Source organism: Falco cherrug, chromosome 5 (assembly GCF_023634085.1).
Source record: "Falco cherrug isolate bFalChe1 chromosome 5, bFalChe1.pri, whole genome shotgun sequence".
Classification (NCBI taxonomy): domain Eukaryota; kingdom Metazoa; phylum Chordata; class Aves; order Falconiformes; family Falconidae; genus Falco; species Falco cherrug.
Window position 1 is genome coordinate 58,220,096 of NC_073701.1, and position 15,731 is coordinate 58,235,826.

The following is a 15,731-nucleotide window of genomic DNA, read 5'->3' on the forward strand; positions in this document are numbered from 1 at the left end:
CGTATGTGAAAAGGACTTGACCAAATCCCAAATATTATTGAAGTTAAACCGAAAGTGACATTTCCCTAAACAATCCATGAGCAAACCTCCTATGGAGCAGAATCGTATATGCTCAATTGCTAAGAAATAAACATTTGAAACCCTTCACATGTCATTCTATAAACATAATTGCTTTTCCAGATTGTTTCTGTGTAGTCTAATACATAACGAGGAAAGACCACAGAGACTTTTTAGTGTGTCCAGTAACTAGTTTAAGTGTGGCTGGTTTAACCTGTGCTATTAAAAGAGTGGCTTTCAGTAAGATTATGCCTTTTAACTAGCCTTCTTTCTAATTCAGTGCATTCTTGTACATTAAAAACAATAATCAGAAGCTCCCATGGGAACTGCCTTGAGAGCTGTGGGCTCTCTATTCAGTGGAGGGAGATATTTCAGAGTGGACCGGGATTGTGTAAAAAAGTACACCGATTTGATATGAACCATGTGAATGCATTAAGGTGGACGTGATGCAAATACCTTGTCACTGTCAGCAATATCCATTTTAAAAAAAAAAAAATATTATATAATCTGGTTGGGAAAGGAATCAGGCTGAAGCTTACTAATGTTTTGCTGGGTCATGAAGCACTTGATAAAATCTTGTAAAACCTTCTAGAAGCACAGGGAGACCCTTTGCTAAAAAGTCCATCGGTGTGGGTCCACAGATATTATGCAAGTGGGATAGCCTACCTGTAAGGAGGAAAAAAGAACAGAGATTTAACTTGGCTTTCATCAAGTGTGGTGGGACCTGTTTAAAAACATTTTCAGGTTATTTTCTGTGCACTGCTTTACAGTTTACTAAAGAACAGTCTAATCAGTGTGGATTAGTTGTATATGATTTCTAATTTCTGTCTTAATTTTTTTATTTTTAGTGACTATAATACTGATGATAAAAAAGCAGTTGGCATCTCACTGGAAATTTAATTTTTCCAGGCGTCACAACCTGGGTATTAGAAAACGCAGGCTGTTTTTTGAAAATCATGGTTGAGCTTATAAAAATTGTCTGTAAAGGCTGTACTGTTGGCATCTCAATGAGATTTGAGCTGATAAAATTACATTTCTTGGAAAATGCTGTCTGAAGTTTGGCTTTAAGCAATCTTTGACACACACACCCCCCCCAAAATTGTGAGAAGAATATATAGGAGTGGCCAAGGATGATGTAATTTTCTGCATTTTTTTGAGTGCCTCAGCCAACTCATCTTCTACGAGAGGTACGTTTTTTCACAAATATTGGAATAATCTCTCTGGGGAAGTGGTGGGTTCCCCAATACTGGACACTTCTAAGATTCAGCTGGACAGGCTGTTAGGTCAGCTTGTCTACACTGCGCTTTTGCCAGGAAAGGTTGAACCAGATGATCCTTGAGGTACCTTCCAACCTGGTATTCTGTGATTCTGTGATGCAGTCTATGCTTGCATTTCTGTCGCTGTTTGTATAATCAACAGGTGTAGAAGAATGGCTGCAGAAGCATGGCCTTAGAATCTCTGAAGATCTGCACAATCCGGGCCTGGTATTAGAATAGGCCTGTAATCAGAATTGTACTGAAGTTGCCGTGCTGAAGTTAACAAGAAAGGTAGCCTTGAGCTGTTCTTGAATCCTGAGACCGAGTAATTATGTTGTGCCAACAGGCCGTGGCTGAAACAAGCTACAGCTGCTGGGAAAGCAGGTGCAGGGCCAAGAAAGATGGGGACTGGTATGGGAAAATAGGGACTAACAAACTACGAGGCTGAAGCACAGCAACACAATTAGCTACATGGATAGAACGCTTACTTTAGTCATGATAATTAGGGGTGTGAGAACCGCGTGCGTTTAGAGACTACTAACCAATTATGTTTCTGCTTTACGAATATGCATGTGTATCGGTTCTATATAAGTAGTGTTAGAAACTAATAAAGTGGAGCAAGATGCATAACTCATATTGAGCGTCTTCTTGACTCCGGCAAACCCTTCTTCCAACAAATAGGGGTTTTGTTTTCTCAGGAAAAATGACATTACATGACAACACTAATTGTATTACAACAGGGAACATAAAATTTATGTTTTAAACTTAGTGGTTAATACAAAAATATACAGGGCACTGTAAATCACCATAAATTGACTGGTACATGATAGAATAGCATCACTGCAGGCTTTGCAGTAATTTAGAATGTCTCCATTTGCTTGGTATTTATTACTAATGATAACATTGTCATCATATTTGTATTGCAAACATTCATATGCTTTTCCTTAAGCTTTTTTTTATGGACTGGCCTCTTACACAATCATCTCCAACTGCGGCCTTTGACCTGTGATTCTGGTTTTGAGTAAATGCATTACCTTTTAAATTACATCTGGATGAATTCCATTCTGCTATTTTCTAACAAAAATTTATCTTTGCATAAAGGATTTGTATTGGGAAATGCCTGTTTGCATCTGAGATTATGCTGTTCTTTTTCCATTTGCAGCTAAACAGATCGAGTTCTGGGAAAAATGAAGAAAAGAAAGGGAATAAGGGAGGTGGGAAAGGTGAATCTGTTTCTGAAGGTGGAAAGACAGCTGTGGTGTTTTCCTTGAAGAATGAAGTTGGTGGATTGGTGAAAGCTCTCCGACTCTTCCAGGTAAAGCTTACAAATCATTATGCTGACTGGACTGAGGAAGGCTACCGAGGTCAGGTTATTTGTTGGTATAACTCTAATGGACCATGGCAGGAGGAATAGAGTGCAGTTACACTCTGCAGAATTGAATAAAAGTAACAAAATTTTATGGACCATTCAACAAAGCATTTTGGGCTTGTGAAGGGTTTTCTGGAATAAGATTTAACAGTAATGCTGATGTTCGCACCATTTGCTTTAGATTTCTCATGTGTGATTCTCAACACTGTAAATAACATTTGAAGTTGTCTGTGCAGGCCACAATGAAAGGAGGTGCTTTCAGAGAGCAATTCAGAATCTAAATTACATACAGTCAGGTGACGGTGGCAGCATTGCTGCCGCACAATGTTTGGTCATGAGGTTAGATGCACCTTTAAGTGCTTGAGGGGTCAGGGCTTTTTGTGTCTTAACCAGAACGTAAATTGTGAGGTTCCTGTATAGATCCCCATGCAATTGGTGGTTTTCGGTCAGACCGCTGGTACTGCACATAGTCTCCTTGCCTTATTAAGAAATTGAAGAGAGCTTGGAGGCATGCCTGAGGATAGTTAAAGCAAAGTGGTACTATAGGAGTCTTAAGTTGTTCAGTCTGTGCAGTGAAGAGAAAATTTGGAGGTGGCTTGTAGCCTGCCTCGAAGGCCAAACCATCAGAGGGGTAAGTGTGGGAGCACTGGGCAATACCAATCCTACCTCATGGGAGCTGGCTCTGGGAACAGATTCCCAAGGCTGATGTAGATACTTAGATTCCCCAGCCAAGGAAAAGAGGTAAGTTGGACCCAGGGGAGGGAGGCTGCCAGGAAGCGGGTGTTTCACAGAAAGTGGGGAAGCCTAAGTGAGCTAATAGGAGTTGCAGAAGGAGTCGTGTTTTCAATCCAGCTTCTCTCCAAGGGTTAAAGTGTCTAACTGCAACTCTGGCTTAAATGCTTGAATGGGTTTGTATCTGAAATCTTGGATTTACACATCAACTTCCCCTTCTTGGGAGCGGGTATATAACTCACTGTGGTCTCTTAAAACATGGCTGGAAGATGTTGCAGAGATACCATCCCCACTCACATAGTCACTTAACAATTTGAGTACTGTGAGGGGGAGTGCAGGGTTTTGTTCTCTACTCAACCTAGGGGAGGTCAGAGTGAATTTGTTACTTAAGTGGGCTAGCTAAGGAGATACGCTGTATATATATATATATATACACCTTATGGAACATGCCAGTGAAATAGTTACCTACATATATCCAGAGGTGTAGAAGCAGAGACTGCTGGTTGGCTGTACCAGAGGGGACTTTAATCTGAAATGGACATTTATGTAAAATACAGCAGAGAAGTGGAAGTACAGGCATGGAGCTGTCCCCGTTTGGAAGTCTGTAAGGGCCCTTTCTGAGAAAAGGCTTTGTTCATTGTCCGGGTGCCAGGCTGCAGAGTGATTATGCCTTAAAATGTAGTGAGGAAACAACTAACACTAAATCTGGCTCTCTGAGCTCACCTGCAGATCAATTCTGTGCACACCTGTCTGCAATGAGGGGCTGTCCAAAGCCTCCCACAGCTTAAGTATGGGGGGAGACCTCCTCAGATGAGCATGGAGGGAGTAAACAGCTCAGCGCAGTGTGAACTAGCTGCAAAGGTGCTTTGCTGCATGTAGGCATATTCCATGGCAGAACCTGGGTGGATTAGCAATTGTATGTAACCAGCACTTATGTATACAATAAAGGATCTCACTTGGGGTCTGTGCCTTCATATGCCACGGAAGTAAAAAAAATGTTATATTGGCTTCACTGAGTAAGTGAAAGAATAGTTGTGAAAAGTAACAGATAGTTTCTGTCTAGCAAAAAAAAGAAAAATTGGAGTCAGTAGAAGTATTAGTTGAGAACAGTCACTTAGTCCTACCTCCTGTTTTGAAGCAAGGCTCTCGCAACACTAGATCAGGTCAGCCGTAACACATTACGGTTATCTGTCGTTGTATGACACCCTTGGCAGACCAGTAGTTGTGGTGTGAGAGAGACCCCACAGGAAAGTTTTCATGCTAGAAGTACGTACACACCCATGTTTGTTGCATCATCGTTTAATTTTTATGGGAACATTGTAATAGAGAATAAATTGAATTAAGTTTTAATTTTATTACAGTTTTTAACTATTAACACTTTTGATTAATGGTAATTACTGCAACAAAGATGGATGAGGATTGATACACAGTTATCCTCACTAAAACATTATCTTCCTCACGTGTTCATAAGAGGTACTGAAGTATTACATGCTTAATAGCATCAGTTTAAAGAAGCACACTCGAATCTAGTTAAATTAATGTTATTATTATGCATATTGCCTAATTAAATTGCATTAGAATTTAGTATTTATAGCAAAGGTAAATATAAAATTGCATTAGATTTTTTTTTCTTTTTGAAAATTATGTTATACTGTGTGAGAAGTTGTCTTGGTAGATAAAATTAAATCATTAGTTGACTTTCTTCATTAAATATAACAGTTTTACTTTCAGTATACAGATGTTTCTGTTGTCAGTGTTTATTAAGCATCACTAACTAATTGTGTAAATACAAAGTGAGTACTTTCAATGAAAACACCTTTTAATAACTGGGAAAAACTTCACTGATGAATATGCCATCACTATTGCCCTTCTAGCTGGTATGTCTGTATTTCATCCGTTATTTCATCTTTCCACAGGAAAAGCATGTGAGTATGGTTCATATTGAATCACGAAAATCAAAGAGAAGGAACTCGGAGGTGGAAATTTTTGTGGACTGTGACTGCAGTAAGAAAGAATTTAATGAACTAATCCAGTTGCTCAAGTTTCAAACTAATATCGTGTCTCTCAATCCACCAGAAAACATCTGGACCGATGAAGAAGGCAAGGCTGCTTTTGTATCACTTGGTTTAGATACTGACAAATGTTTTGCACAGGTATCTCCATAGTCTTACACTCCGGTACATTCAGCTCACATTCTGTCTTCTACAGATCTTGACTGTGTCCCTTGGTTCCCCAGGAAGATATCCGAATTAGACAAATGCTCACAGAGAGTTTTGATGTATGGATCTGAGCTGGACGCAGATCACCCTGTAAGTGTGACATGAAATTGTCTTTTAGAGTAGATAATTTGTTTGGGTTATTTGCCAATCAAATAAAAAGCCTGTTGACTGCAGATTCTGAGTACCTTTTTGAGTGTATGCTTTTCAGAAGGTGAGGATTTAGTTCTCTTCAGTAATTTCAGTGAATTAATTTTCCTTTTCTGTAGTAGGATACCCAAAAAGGAGGTCCTCCAGAAAACTTATTCACTGTTTAACAGCTTTGTCCCCTTTTGTACTGCTTTCATTTGTTTATTTTTTAAATTATCTAGTTAATAGAAAGGTTTCAAAACTTAAACAGTTTAGATCAATGTGACTGTTGGTTCTGCCACAAGTAGCTCTTAGGTAAGAACTGAGAGTAACCTAGGTGTCAGAGAAGAAAGAATCATGAAGGAAGACTTCATTGGGTGCTGAGGAGGTAATTACAAAATAAAACAGAGCAATGTGTTCCTGTTTCTGCATGAATGCAGCAGATGGGAAGGTATCTCACATTGTTTCCTGACTTTGGTGACAGGAGACAAGCCAGTGTCTCACACAAGCTGTATCTGCAGTAGTGCCAAATGCTCAAGGCAAAAGGCAGGAATTGCCTTTTTTGTTATTTGTTACTGTTTCATTTCTTTTGGCTGATGCCCACAAATGCTTAACCTCTGAGTCTTTAGATGCCAGATGACTGCAAGCATTTGTGTTACAATATTTTTGCTTGTTATAAATCCAGGTTTCTGCCTTTGGACCACTTGATAGATACTTGTGGTAGCTAGTTGTGTCCATTCTTAAAATAGGCTGGATTAAAGCGGTATTGTAGGAAACTTCCAGCTGAAAGGAAATAGGTAATGAACTAAGATATCTGACCATAAGATTGTCTTGTAATAGCATGAGATTAAACTCTAGCTGGAGGCAATCGTTTCTGTTTTTTTGTCACACACATTTTTGTCGGTATTGTCCAAGATGGTGAAAAACAGCCCTGTAGAGTTCGTGACTGCAGGAAGATCAGTTCGGTGTAGGGGACTTTCTAGTGATGCATCTGTGTACCATGATACTACAGTGCCTGTGTGGACTCCTCCCCGGTGACTGTTTTGGCTGAGGAGAGGCAGGTACTCCTGGTGACTCTGGGTTTGGGGCTCTACGGCAGCGCAGAAATGGCCCTCGGACTGCTGCCTTCCGTCCTGTGCTCCACTGTGCCTGCAGCGGCCGTGCTGTGGGGGAGCTCGGGCACAGACCCTCACGCCTGTGCACACAAGCAAACGGACATCACCACAACGTCCCTAGCAGCCCCACTGCCTTGTCTCTCGTGTCACCTGCCCACGTATCAGCTGCAGTACTCTTCATCAGCTCACTTGGTTCCCAGCCATCTCTACCATGTGTGAGCCCTTCCCACGCTGTGGGCCCACAGTTGGGGAGCACCTTCCTGGATCCTGGTTTCTGCCATGTACTTCTTGATGACACACTAGGATTTACCTCACATTTTCTCAGAATGGAAAAGTCTGTTGATTACCTTCACCCATTAGCAGTAATTTGGTTCAAACGAGGCTGTAGTGGCAGCTCATTCTAGCCTGAGTTGATGACTGTGACGGGCCATTTGATACTGTTTCATGTTCTGAGCTGCTGCCTTCATTAAATACTTGAGTGCTCTGCTGAAAATCTGCCCTCGGTTTTACAGACAATGAAAAAAGACATTTGCATTATATGAATATATATTTTACACTTGGGGGAACTCTTATAAACGTAATTTACACACCATTTGTTAGCCTATGCAGCATACTAGGTATTAGAATTGTGGGGAAAAAACTGCAAAATCTGTGACTGGCCTTTCAAAGGCCACTTCTGGTGCCTGCCCTGTTCCTTAGCAGTGGTGTGTAGGTGCCAGAGGACCAAAGAGAATTACCGTATTACAGAACCAGCATAGCACCACTTCAGCAGCATAGCCCTAACCCACTCCATATTGGCTAATGCTTTCAGTCTCAGTTTCACTACACGTGACAGGCTTTTAAATCCCCTGTGCTGTCCTCTGTCACTTTCAGCCCTTGAATGGTCTGCAGCTGAGTAACTCAATGCTTATGTCAAAAGGTATTGAGCAGACAGGGAGACTCCCCCAGATTACTGCAACTTTTTGCCAGACAAAAAGCTTTTCTGTGTAGGAGCGGAGGCTTGAAAGTTTTCTGCAGTCCTCTGGCATCCTCCCTTACCCTGCTCAGCAGCGCAGCTTTGGTTATGGGGCAGTAAAATGCCTTCTGAGTTTTCTGGAAGCTCATACAAATATTTCAAATCAAATGACATTATCTTTTCATTCCCCTCAGTGATTTGCAACTGTGTATGTGAGCAGTAAGGAAAAAGAGTGGTTTACATTTCAGCCCTGACTAGGGGAAAATTAAATGTACTTCCTGGGCTGCTAACTGAGGAACTTAGATAACTGTTTAACCTTTTTCATCTTCAAGAGGTTGGCAGTTCTGCCTTGTAAATGGATAGCTCTTTTTGTAGTCCAAAACCTGATGTGTCTACATCTTTTATAGGTGTAGAAGAGATCTTGGTTTAGTTTTGAGTAGCTCAAAGGGCTGTAACTGGCTGGTGTGTGTTATGCAGCTCTTTTGTGCCTAACGTGGAAAAGGCATGAGCCTACGGTACCCCATAGAGCAGAGCCCTGCCTCTATAACTCAGATTGGAGCAATATGCGTATTTGTGGCTGGAGGCTGACAGTTCAGTCCCTGATGTATTGGTTAAGGTGGCAGCTGCTGAAGGTAGCATCTTCAAAATGAATTGTGTATGAACTCCAGGAGCTTGATTCTTCTAGTGAACAAAAATGTATTAAGGATAGGTAAATTACTCTGCTTTGTGCCTGCGTATAGATTGCCATTCAGATTAAGGAGAACCTCAGTGAGATGAAATGACAAGCAAAAGGTTTCCCTTTTTCAACGTCTTGGATGAATGACTGTACCCATGCACAAAACTGTCATGTAAAAACTCCTGTGGGACTTTGGTGGGGGGGAAAAGTGAAGAAATCCTTATCTTCTCTTGCATTCCAGTAGGTAGTGTTAATCAAAATACAATATGATTAGGTACTAAATAAACACTTTAATGATTTATTTTATCATTCTTACAGCTAATTTTCTGTTCTTATTGTAAATTACTCTCCTTTTCCTTGCTTAAGGGATTTAAAGACAATGTCTATCGACAGAGAAGAAAGTACTTTGTGGATGTTGCCATGAGCTATAAATAGTGAGTACTGGCATAATTCTTTCCTGTGCTGCTGACTAGTTAGAATTCATGCTCTACTTAATTCTGTAGGTTGAAGTTTAACAGTAGACAAAGTCATCCTTTAAATTTTGACTAGTTTAGTGTAGGCTATAAATGACAAACCTGATGCTTGAAATCCCGTTACATTTTCGGTACAGATACAGGTGGGTAAAGCACTTGAAAGGTAAGCACCGTCTTTTCAGCATTTTATTCATAGCTACGTAAACTTAAGAATCTCTTTTACAAATGCTTGCATGTCTTAATGACCAACTGATGCACTGCTGAATTGCACATACCTAGCATCCCTATTTAGTTGGACGAGCTCACTAAAAAAATAAATTGTTGTTTTCTTTTCATGTGCTTACTATACTGGATGCTGCAAAATGCCATTTAACAATTTTGCCAACACAGCTCTAAATTTCTCAGAATTCAGTCAGTGGATTTCTCTCTAGTTAGTGGAGCTGGTGCCTGTGGACAAATGTACTGCATGAGTTTTCTCATTTTGATTTTTTTTGTTCCATGTCAAGTCAGTATTTTCAATTTTCTACCATCCCTGAGAGTTAGGAAACTTTCTGTGCTACCTACAAACACCTGCTGTGTTCCAATTTTCTTGTCACAGAAGCATTCAACTAATTCTTATCATACTCCATGTTTTATTTGCAACAGGCCTAAGCCCTCATTCTGAAGGGAAAGGACATACTAATTTCCCGGTCTTTTCCATTTTACCACACTTCTTTATCATTTTTCTCCTTTGAGATTTCTACCTCCATTGTTTAAAGAATATAAAACACAACAATTTTTTCTCCCTTCGTAGGAGGCATGTCCTGTAAGGAAGCAATTAAAAAATGGATTTTTGAAGGCTTTTCAGTTCTGGTCTTCTATTCTTAATATAAGGCTAATATATGGGCTGCAGAAGGCTGGGGGGATGGGAGGATTAACTCTGCTTTGTGACCATATAATCCTGAATATATTTCTCCTTTACTTTTGTCCCATTCCTGTCGTTAAGCTATTACCAATCTAATAAATATGTAAGTCCTGGTGTTGGTTCCTCATTCTACTGCCCACAGTGGCATTTGTTTAGCTGGCTGTATGTGACATTCACCCAACACACCGAGCTGCTGCCTGCTGGGGGCAGGGTGCTAGCTGGTAGAGAAGCTTGTTGGGCTGACCAGGTAAGTCCTAAGCTTAGCCAGCTTTCAAATGTAAATCGAGACAGGTTTTTTTTGTTTGTTTGTTTACAGCTGATTGATTTATTATCTTTTTTTTTTCAGTCTAATGCTTGTGGTAGAGTTAGTGCTTCTTGCCTAGCATTTATTGCAGTGTGAAATGTCAAGCAGGTACCTGTGGATGAGGGCAGACTGTGTGCTCGTAGAACTCTTTCAGTAAGTTGGATAGTTCTCCATTTACCTATGGTGGTAGCAGCAGTGCCATGTATTTCACAGCTGCTAAGCGGCTGGAAACAGCTCCCTTCTCCCTCTCAGCTGCCTAAGTGCACTAAGCAATGGTTGGCCTTTTGCTAAAAAGGGTTTTTTTTGCTCTGAAACCAGTGACAAATGTCTTTTCACAAAAATCACATAATCCTGCATATTCCCAGAAAAACAGATAAAGGAAAGGAAAAATGTTTTCCTTCTTGAGATATTGAAGGTTCTTTAACCATTTCTGCAGGCACATTACAAAAATCAAACTACCCAAGCCAGAGGTTATCTGGGGGCCAGGTCTTGTGCTTCAGCGAAACTGCTCAGAAGTGCACCTTCATCCTGATCTTTTCAAGCCTGAAAAGTATTTCAAACTCTTCCTATTATCATGGGAAGAGGGAAAAAAAGATGCTTTGAATGTTTTCAGCCAGGGACCACAAAATGACTGGGAGGTCAGTTTTTAGGACAGTTACCTAAGATGTAGCAGTCTTGTTCGTACTCCTCAGGTCTCCTGCAGTGGTGATCTTAACCCCAGGGATGTGCCATATCTACTGGGCCGTATAGTCGGTCTGTCTCCAGGTGTGCCTGTAGACAGCCGAGGGAGACATCTACCCTCAGCATCCTGAACTCAGCCTAAGCCATGCTGAGGAAGGGCAGATCAGCTCAGGGGGGACTCTGTGCTGCTACAGCTAAGCCATTTCTGTTACACATGCTGGGGAACTCAGAATTAATATAGATGTCTCGACACTACATTGCAGTGTCATTACATTCTCTTCTGTGGTCTAATGACTATTTACTTATTTATACAAAAAGAACAGCTCTGTTGTAAGGACTGCTTCCCTCAGGGATAAATTGAGAGCATTGTCTTGAACCTCTCAGTGTTTTCCAGGTAAGTGACCTTCCTAATAATTTACTGAGGCTTGATGGTAATGATGAAAATTTCTACTTTTCATTTTCCAGTGTAAGAAAAAAACCCAACCAACACACTTATTTCCTTAAAAAAGGTAACGAAGAGATTTGGCTGCAAAGAACTGGCTGCAAGGAATTGGCTCTGTAAAAAAAATGTTGAGTTGAAAATCCCAGATCAGCATTTCCTTTATGAATTGCTGCTGTTCTATAGCGATAGATGCTCTGCTTTGCTTGAACATAAAGAGGCCTCTGTAGTGGAGAGAAAGAAAACCACTAAGAATTAACTTGAAGGAGCAGATACTTGCTGGTGCTGGGTGTTAAAGGGAAAGACGTGTTAATAGAGCACAGCAGTGAAGATCAGCTTTATGAAATAAATGGACCAAAAAAAAAATATTCTTCCCTCCTTCACTTAGCTTCTATCCAAAAGATAGTGAAAATGTGTTAATCTTTCTAATTAGTCCTTTGAGACTGATAAGGTATTGAAAAAGTGTTGAGAAAATTAAATCTGGAGGAAAAATACAATATTTAAGAGGGAATTCATAATATGAGTTGATAGCTCATGACCATAGCAAAATGGAAAGACCCTGTTTTAATAAGGTGAAATAAAAATTCAGGATAGGTTAGCTTGTAGAGTTATCTTACTCAGCCACAAGAAAGCTGGCTATGCAGGCTGGCCATTTCTGTGATTTATTGTAATGTTTGAGCGCAAGGCGGGTCTTGGTTGTTGAAACAAGAGGGTGAGAAAAATGAGATTTGCAGAGCTGGGAAAGACATAAGTCCTCCCTCAAGTCTGGTTGCCTTGATGTTCTTGATAAAGAAAGCACTATCATGATCAGCTCTCGTAGGCATAAATCCTACTAAGGAATTAATGTTCAGTGAACCTTACTTCAGTACTAATGAATTAATTGAAACAATAACTAAGTTATAACCCTTTTAGTGAGCAGCAGCCAAGCTTCAGATCGTTGATTGTGTTTATACCTCTCTAGTGACAGGCTAAATAGAAACCTGAATTTTTCCACCGGTGCACACATTTTTTTCCTCTTTGCTGGTCCAGTGCTGACCCGTACTGGCAGCATCCATAGTAGAGGTCAGGTCTAAGGAAAAGGGATGAGGCTACTGCACAATATTCTGGCAGCTCCAGGAGGATGGAGTAGCAACCTGCTTGTATCTGTCATGTACGGTACAATTCAGAATAGCTGTGTTATGCTTTCCATGAGCTGGCGGGCACTTTAAGGCTGATAAAGTGTAAAGGCGAAGACAGATACTGGACCTGAAGGACTGACTTCCACCACAGAATGGGCACAGAGCCAGCGCAGCTTCTCTTGACGAGAAATGCTTCACTACACGTGTTGCAATTCTTGTCATGTCTACAAAAGAGTGGCTGAAGGGGAACTGGCGGATGTATTGGATGTTCAGTGAGTCCTCAGCAAGTATGAGTACCTCATACAAAGTAGCCTTTGACTGGCAGATAACTGCCATGGATCAAAATCCATTGATATAGTGAAAGGCAAGGGAATTAAGTGTTACGTTTTCAATAAAGATGAGGGGACAACCACAATGAACGTGGTGCTGATGATCCTCTCTTGTGCATGTAGGGATTGCACAGCAGCAATCGCATGTGACAAGAGGGCTCATTCCTTGTTACCTTGTATGATGGAGACAGGATTATGAACTGAGCAACAACCAAGGTGGCGAGCCAACCCCCAGCAAGAGCCCAGCACTGCAGTTCTGCTGCAGTGGGATTCCCCATGCCCACTGTGCCCATTCAGCTGCTGTCTGCGATACTGGGGAAGCTGCAGCACTGGGCTGGGAGCACCTGTGTTGCCAGCCTTGTGGCAGGGGAGTGGGAGCTAGGGACTGGTGGTGTGGAGGAGGATCCTGTGAATCCCTTTGCCAATCTGTACTTCTTTACAGTGCAGGAAAAGAGGACACCTGAGAAGGCAGATTGCACAGCTTACATACTATAGATTGTGAACACTGAATATTATAAAGATTATAAAATGAGATGATGGCCCTTGACCATGGCATGGGAAATGCCTGACAGCTAAATACAAGGCAGTGCAAACTGGAAGGAGCGCTTCACACCCTTCACACTGTGTCAGTTTCAAATTAGCTGTAACCACTCAAGGCAAATCTTGGATGTCAGAGATGCATCAGCAGGTACCTTGGAAAGCTCCTGCTTTGCAATTTCTATACATCTGTATAAGGGGGAAGAGGCAGAGGGATGGTGCAGAAGAAAAGATGTGTTTAGAGGCTTAGTTTCATCTAGGGTAGGCTGGCTGTTGGCTCTGATGTGAGCTTCCTCATGATGTAGTCCTGTATGCATTTGGGGTTCCAAACATACCCAGACATGTAAGCGACAGTCTAAACAATAAATATATCTATATCTATATTTTTTTTTTTAATTGGATCCACACATTTCTAAACATCTGTGTAATTGCCTAATCTTCCTTTTGTAAAATGCTGGGTAATGATGCTATGTGAGTATTATGTGTTTTAAAGAATGCATTGAGCATGCAGTCTGCTGATGATGTTACTGAATCTACAAGTTAGACTGAATCAGGATCTTCAGCTCACCACTTGCAAAGGCATCAGTGGCAATAAATGGAGAAATATTACTCTGGTATAGGAACTTGGCATATAAGAAATCAATCTTTTTGCTAGCATATATGCAAAGATTAAGAAATAATCTCATTGCTTAATAAGAAATACAGTTCTTAAGAAATGAATGGAATATGTGCAATATCACATCAAGAAGTAATTCTAAGCAAAAAGCATCTAGCTGTCATTTTTAAGGAGTTTTTAATAGCTTTAATATGCTCCCTCTGCCTTTGCTTATTTAAATAATCCTTTTCACAGAAATTTTGCCATCCACAGTCTGTCTGGAATCTTGTTGTATTCACATGTATTTTTTATTATTTTATTTTTTACAGTGGTCAACCCATTCCTAGAGTGGAGTACACCGCTGAAGAAATTAAAACATGGGGGGTGGTTTTTAGGGAACTCAGTAAACTCTATCCCACCCATGCTTGTCGTGAATATTTAAAAAACTTTCCTCTGCTGACCAAGTACTGTGGATACAGGGAGGATAATGTGCCTCAGTTGGAAGATGTTTCTATTTTTCTTAAAGGTAAGATTCACATTTGGCTTGTCAGTAGATACGGTTTCATGAAAATGCACATTGAAGGAAGAGTCCCAGCACTGTTAGTGGACTTTGGTTTAGCCTGAAGTATCATTCTGTTTTTGACACTGTCCATGGCAGAGAGTTTGTTGAGTCAAGACAGTTTAATGTATGTATTTGCAAGGATGAAGTTGTAAGGAATTAAACAGCTGAAGATGTATCACATGATATTACTGTGCATAGGGAGGAAAGTCCTTCAGTACCACGAAAAGGAAGAGCAGTGTTAACTCTGCAGGTAAAAGAGGGAATAAAATGCCAAGATAACTGAATTAAAAGAGGAGAGCAGGTCTGGCACATTGTTTTACAGTGTGATGAATATGAGGCTTTCCTGAGTGCTCAAGACCTCATGAAGCTAGTCATTATATTTGTATGTTGAAAAAAATAAGTGGGACTCCATAGATGATCTGGTACTTCTCTTTCATGTTATTTTTTAAGGGATCAGTATATTACATATTTAAGTTTGAAAATACCCTGATTTTTAATCTGTAATGGAAGTGTATCCCACATGGAAGAAGTGGCAGACATGAACATCCTAGAGGAAAAGCCACCAAAGAGTTCATTTAAGATTTGCATTTCTCCTCAAGGGTCACATCAGATACGTGTATTTGTTCCTTGATCCTCTTGCTCAGAGGCTGAGGAACTATGATACTGTAAAGGTGGCTGTTTGGAAAAGAATGTTATGTGGTGTTAAGTGTTATGAGAAAAATTAGCAAAGTGTTTTGCCCCAAATATGTACAGAAAGTCTTTAGCTAAGACAAATACAAAATTTCTAATGAAAGGCTTGCTTACTTCAGTCCCTGCTTAATCTGTAACTCTTGTTGTGAACACTTGCATTTACTAATAACTGGCTTATCAGTCTTTTAATTCAATTATGTCCTTCTGGGTCTCTCATATGTTGTATTATGGTCTCCAAGGAACGATGCCAAAGTGTATAGGTTCTTTCTCCCTAACTAGAAGCTCAAAGCTTCACACTGCTTTCAGAAGTATGTTTTCAGACTAAATACAGCAATAGTAGTGTGCATTGAAGAAAAAATTGGAACGTTCTCCTGTAAACACTTGGAAAGAATAAAGAATGAGTTTGAGAGAAATGTGCTTTTCAAAGTCACCGAGTCTGAAATCATTCCCCACTGGGACTCATCTGACAAAACCCCACTTTGTTAAATATTTAAATGAGGACCTTAACAGTGAAAGTCAGTATTTTACTGTCACAAACAGTTATTTTATCTGTAAAAATAAGGACAGATTCGATTTAATCCTATTCTGTTCTGT

At 40.4% G+C, this 15,731-nt stretch overlaps 1 protein-coding gene across 1 annotated transcript in view; it reads left to right on the forward strand.

The window, feature by feature from the left end:
• Positions 1–15,731, forward strand: part of TPH2 (tryptophan hydroxylase 2) — a 54,497-nt gene that overhangs the window by 1,849 nt on the left and 36,917 nt on the right. Inside the window, exons 2-6 of the mRNA XM_055710551.1 lie at positions 2,476–2,628; positions 5,331–5,514; positions 5,623–5,723; positions 8,872–8,939; positions 14,215–14,411. Coding sequence (XP_055566526.1) covers positions 2,476–2,628; positions 5,331–5,514; positions 5,623–5,723; positions 8,872–8,939; positions 14,215–14,411 — 703 coding nt within the window. The remainder of the gene's footprint in view (positions 1–2,475; positions 2,629–5,330; positions 5,515–5,622; positions 5,724–8,871; positions 8,940–14,214; positions 14,412–15,731) is intronic.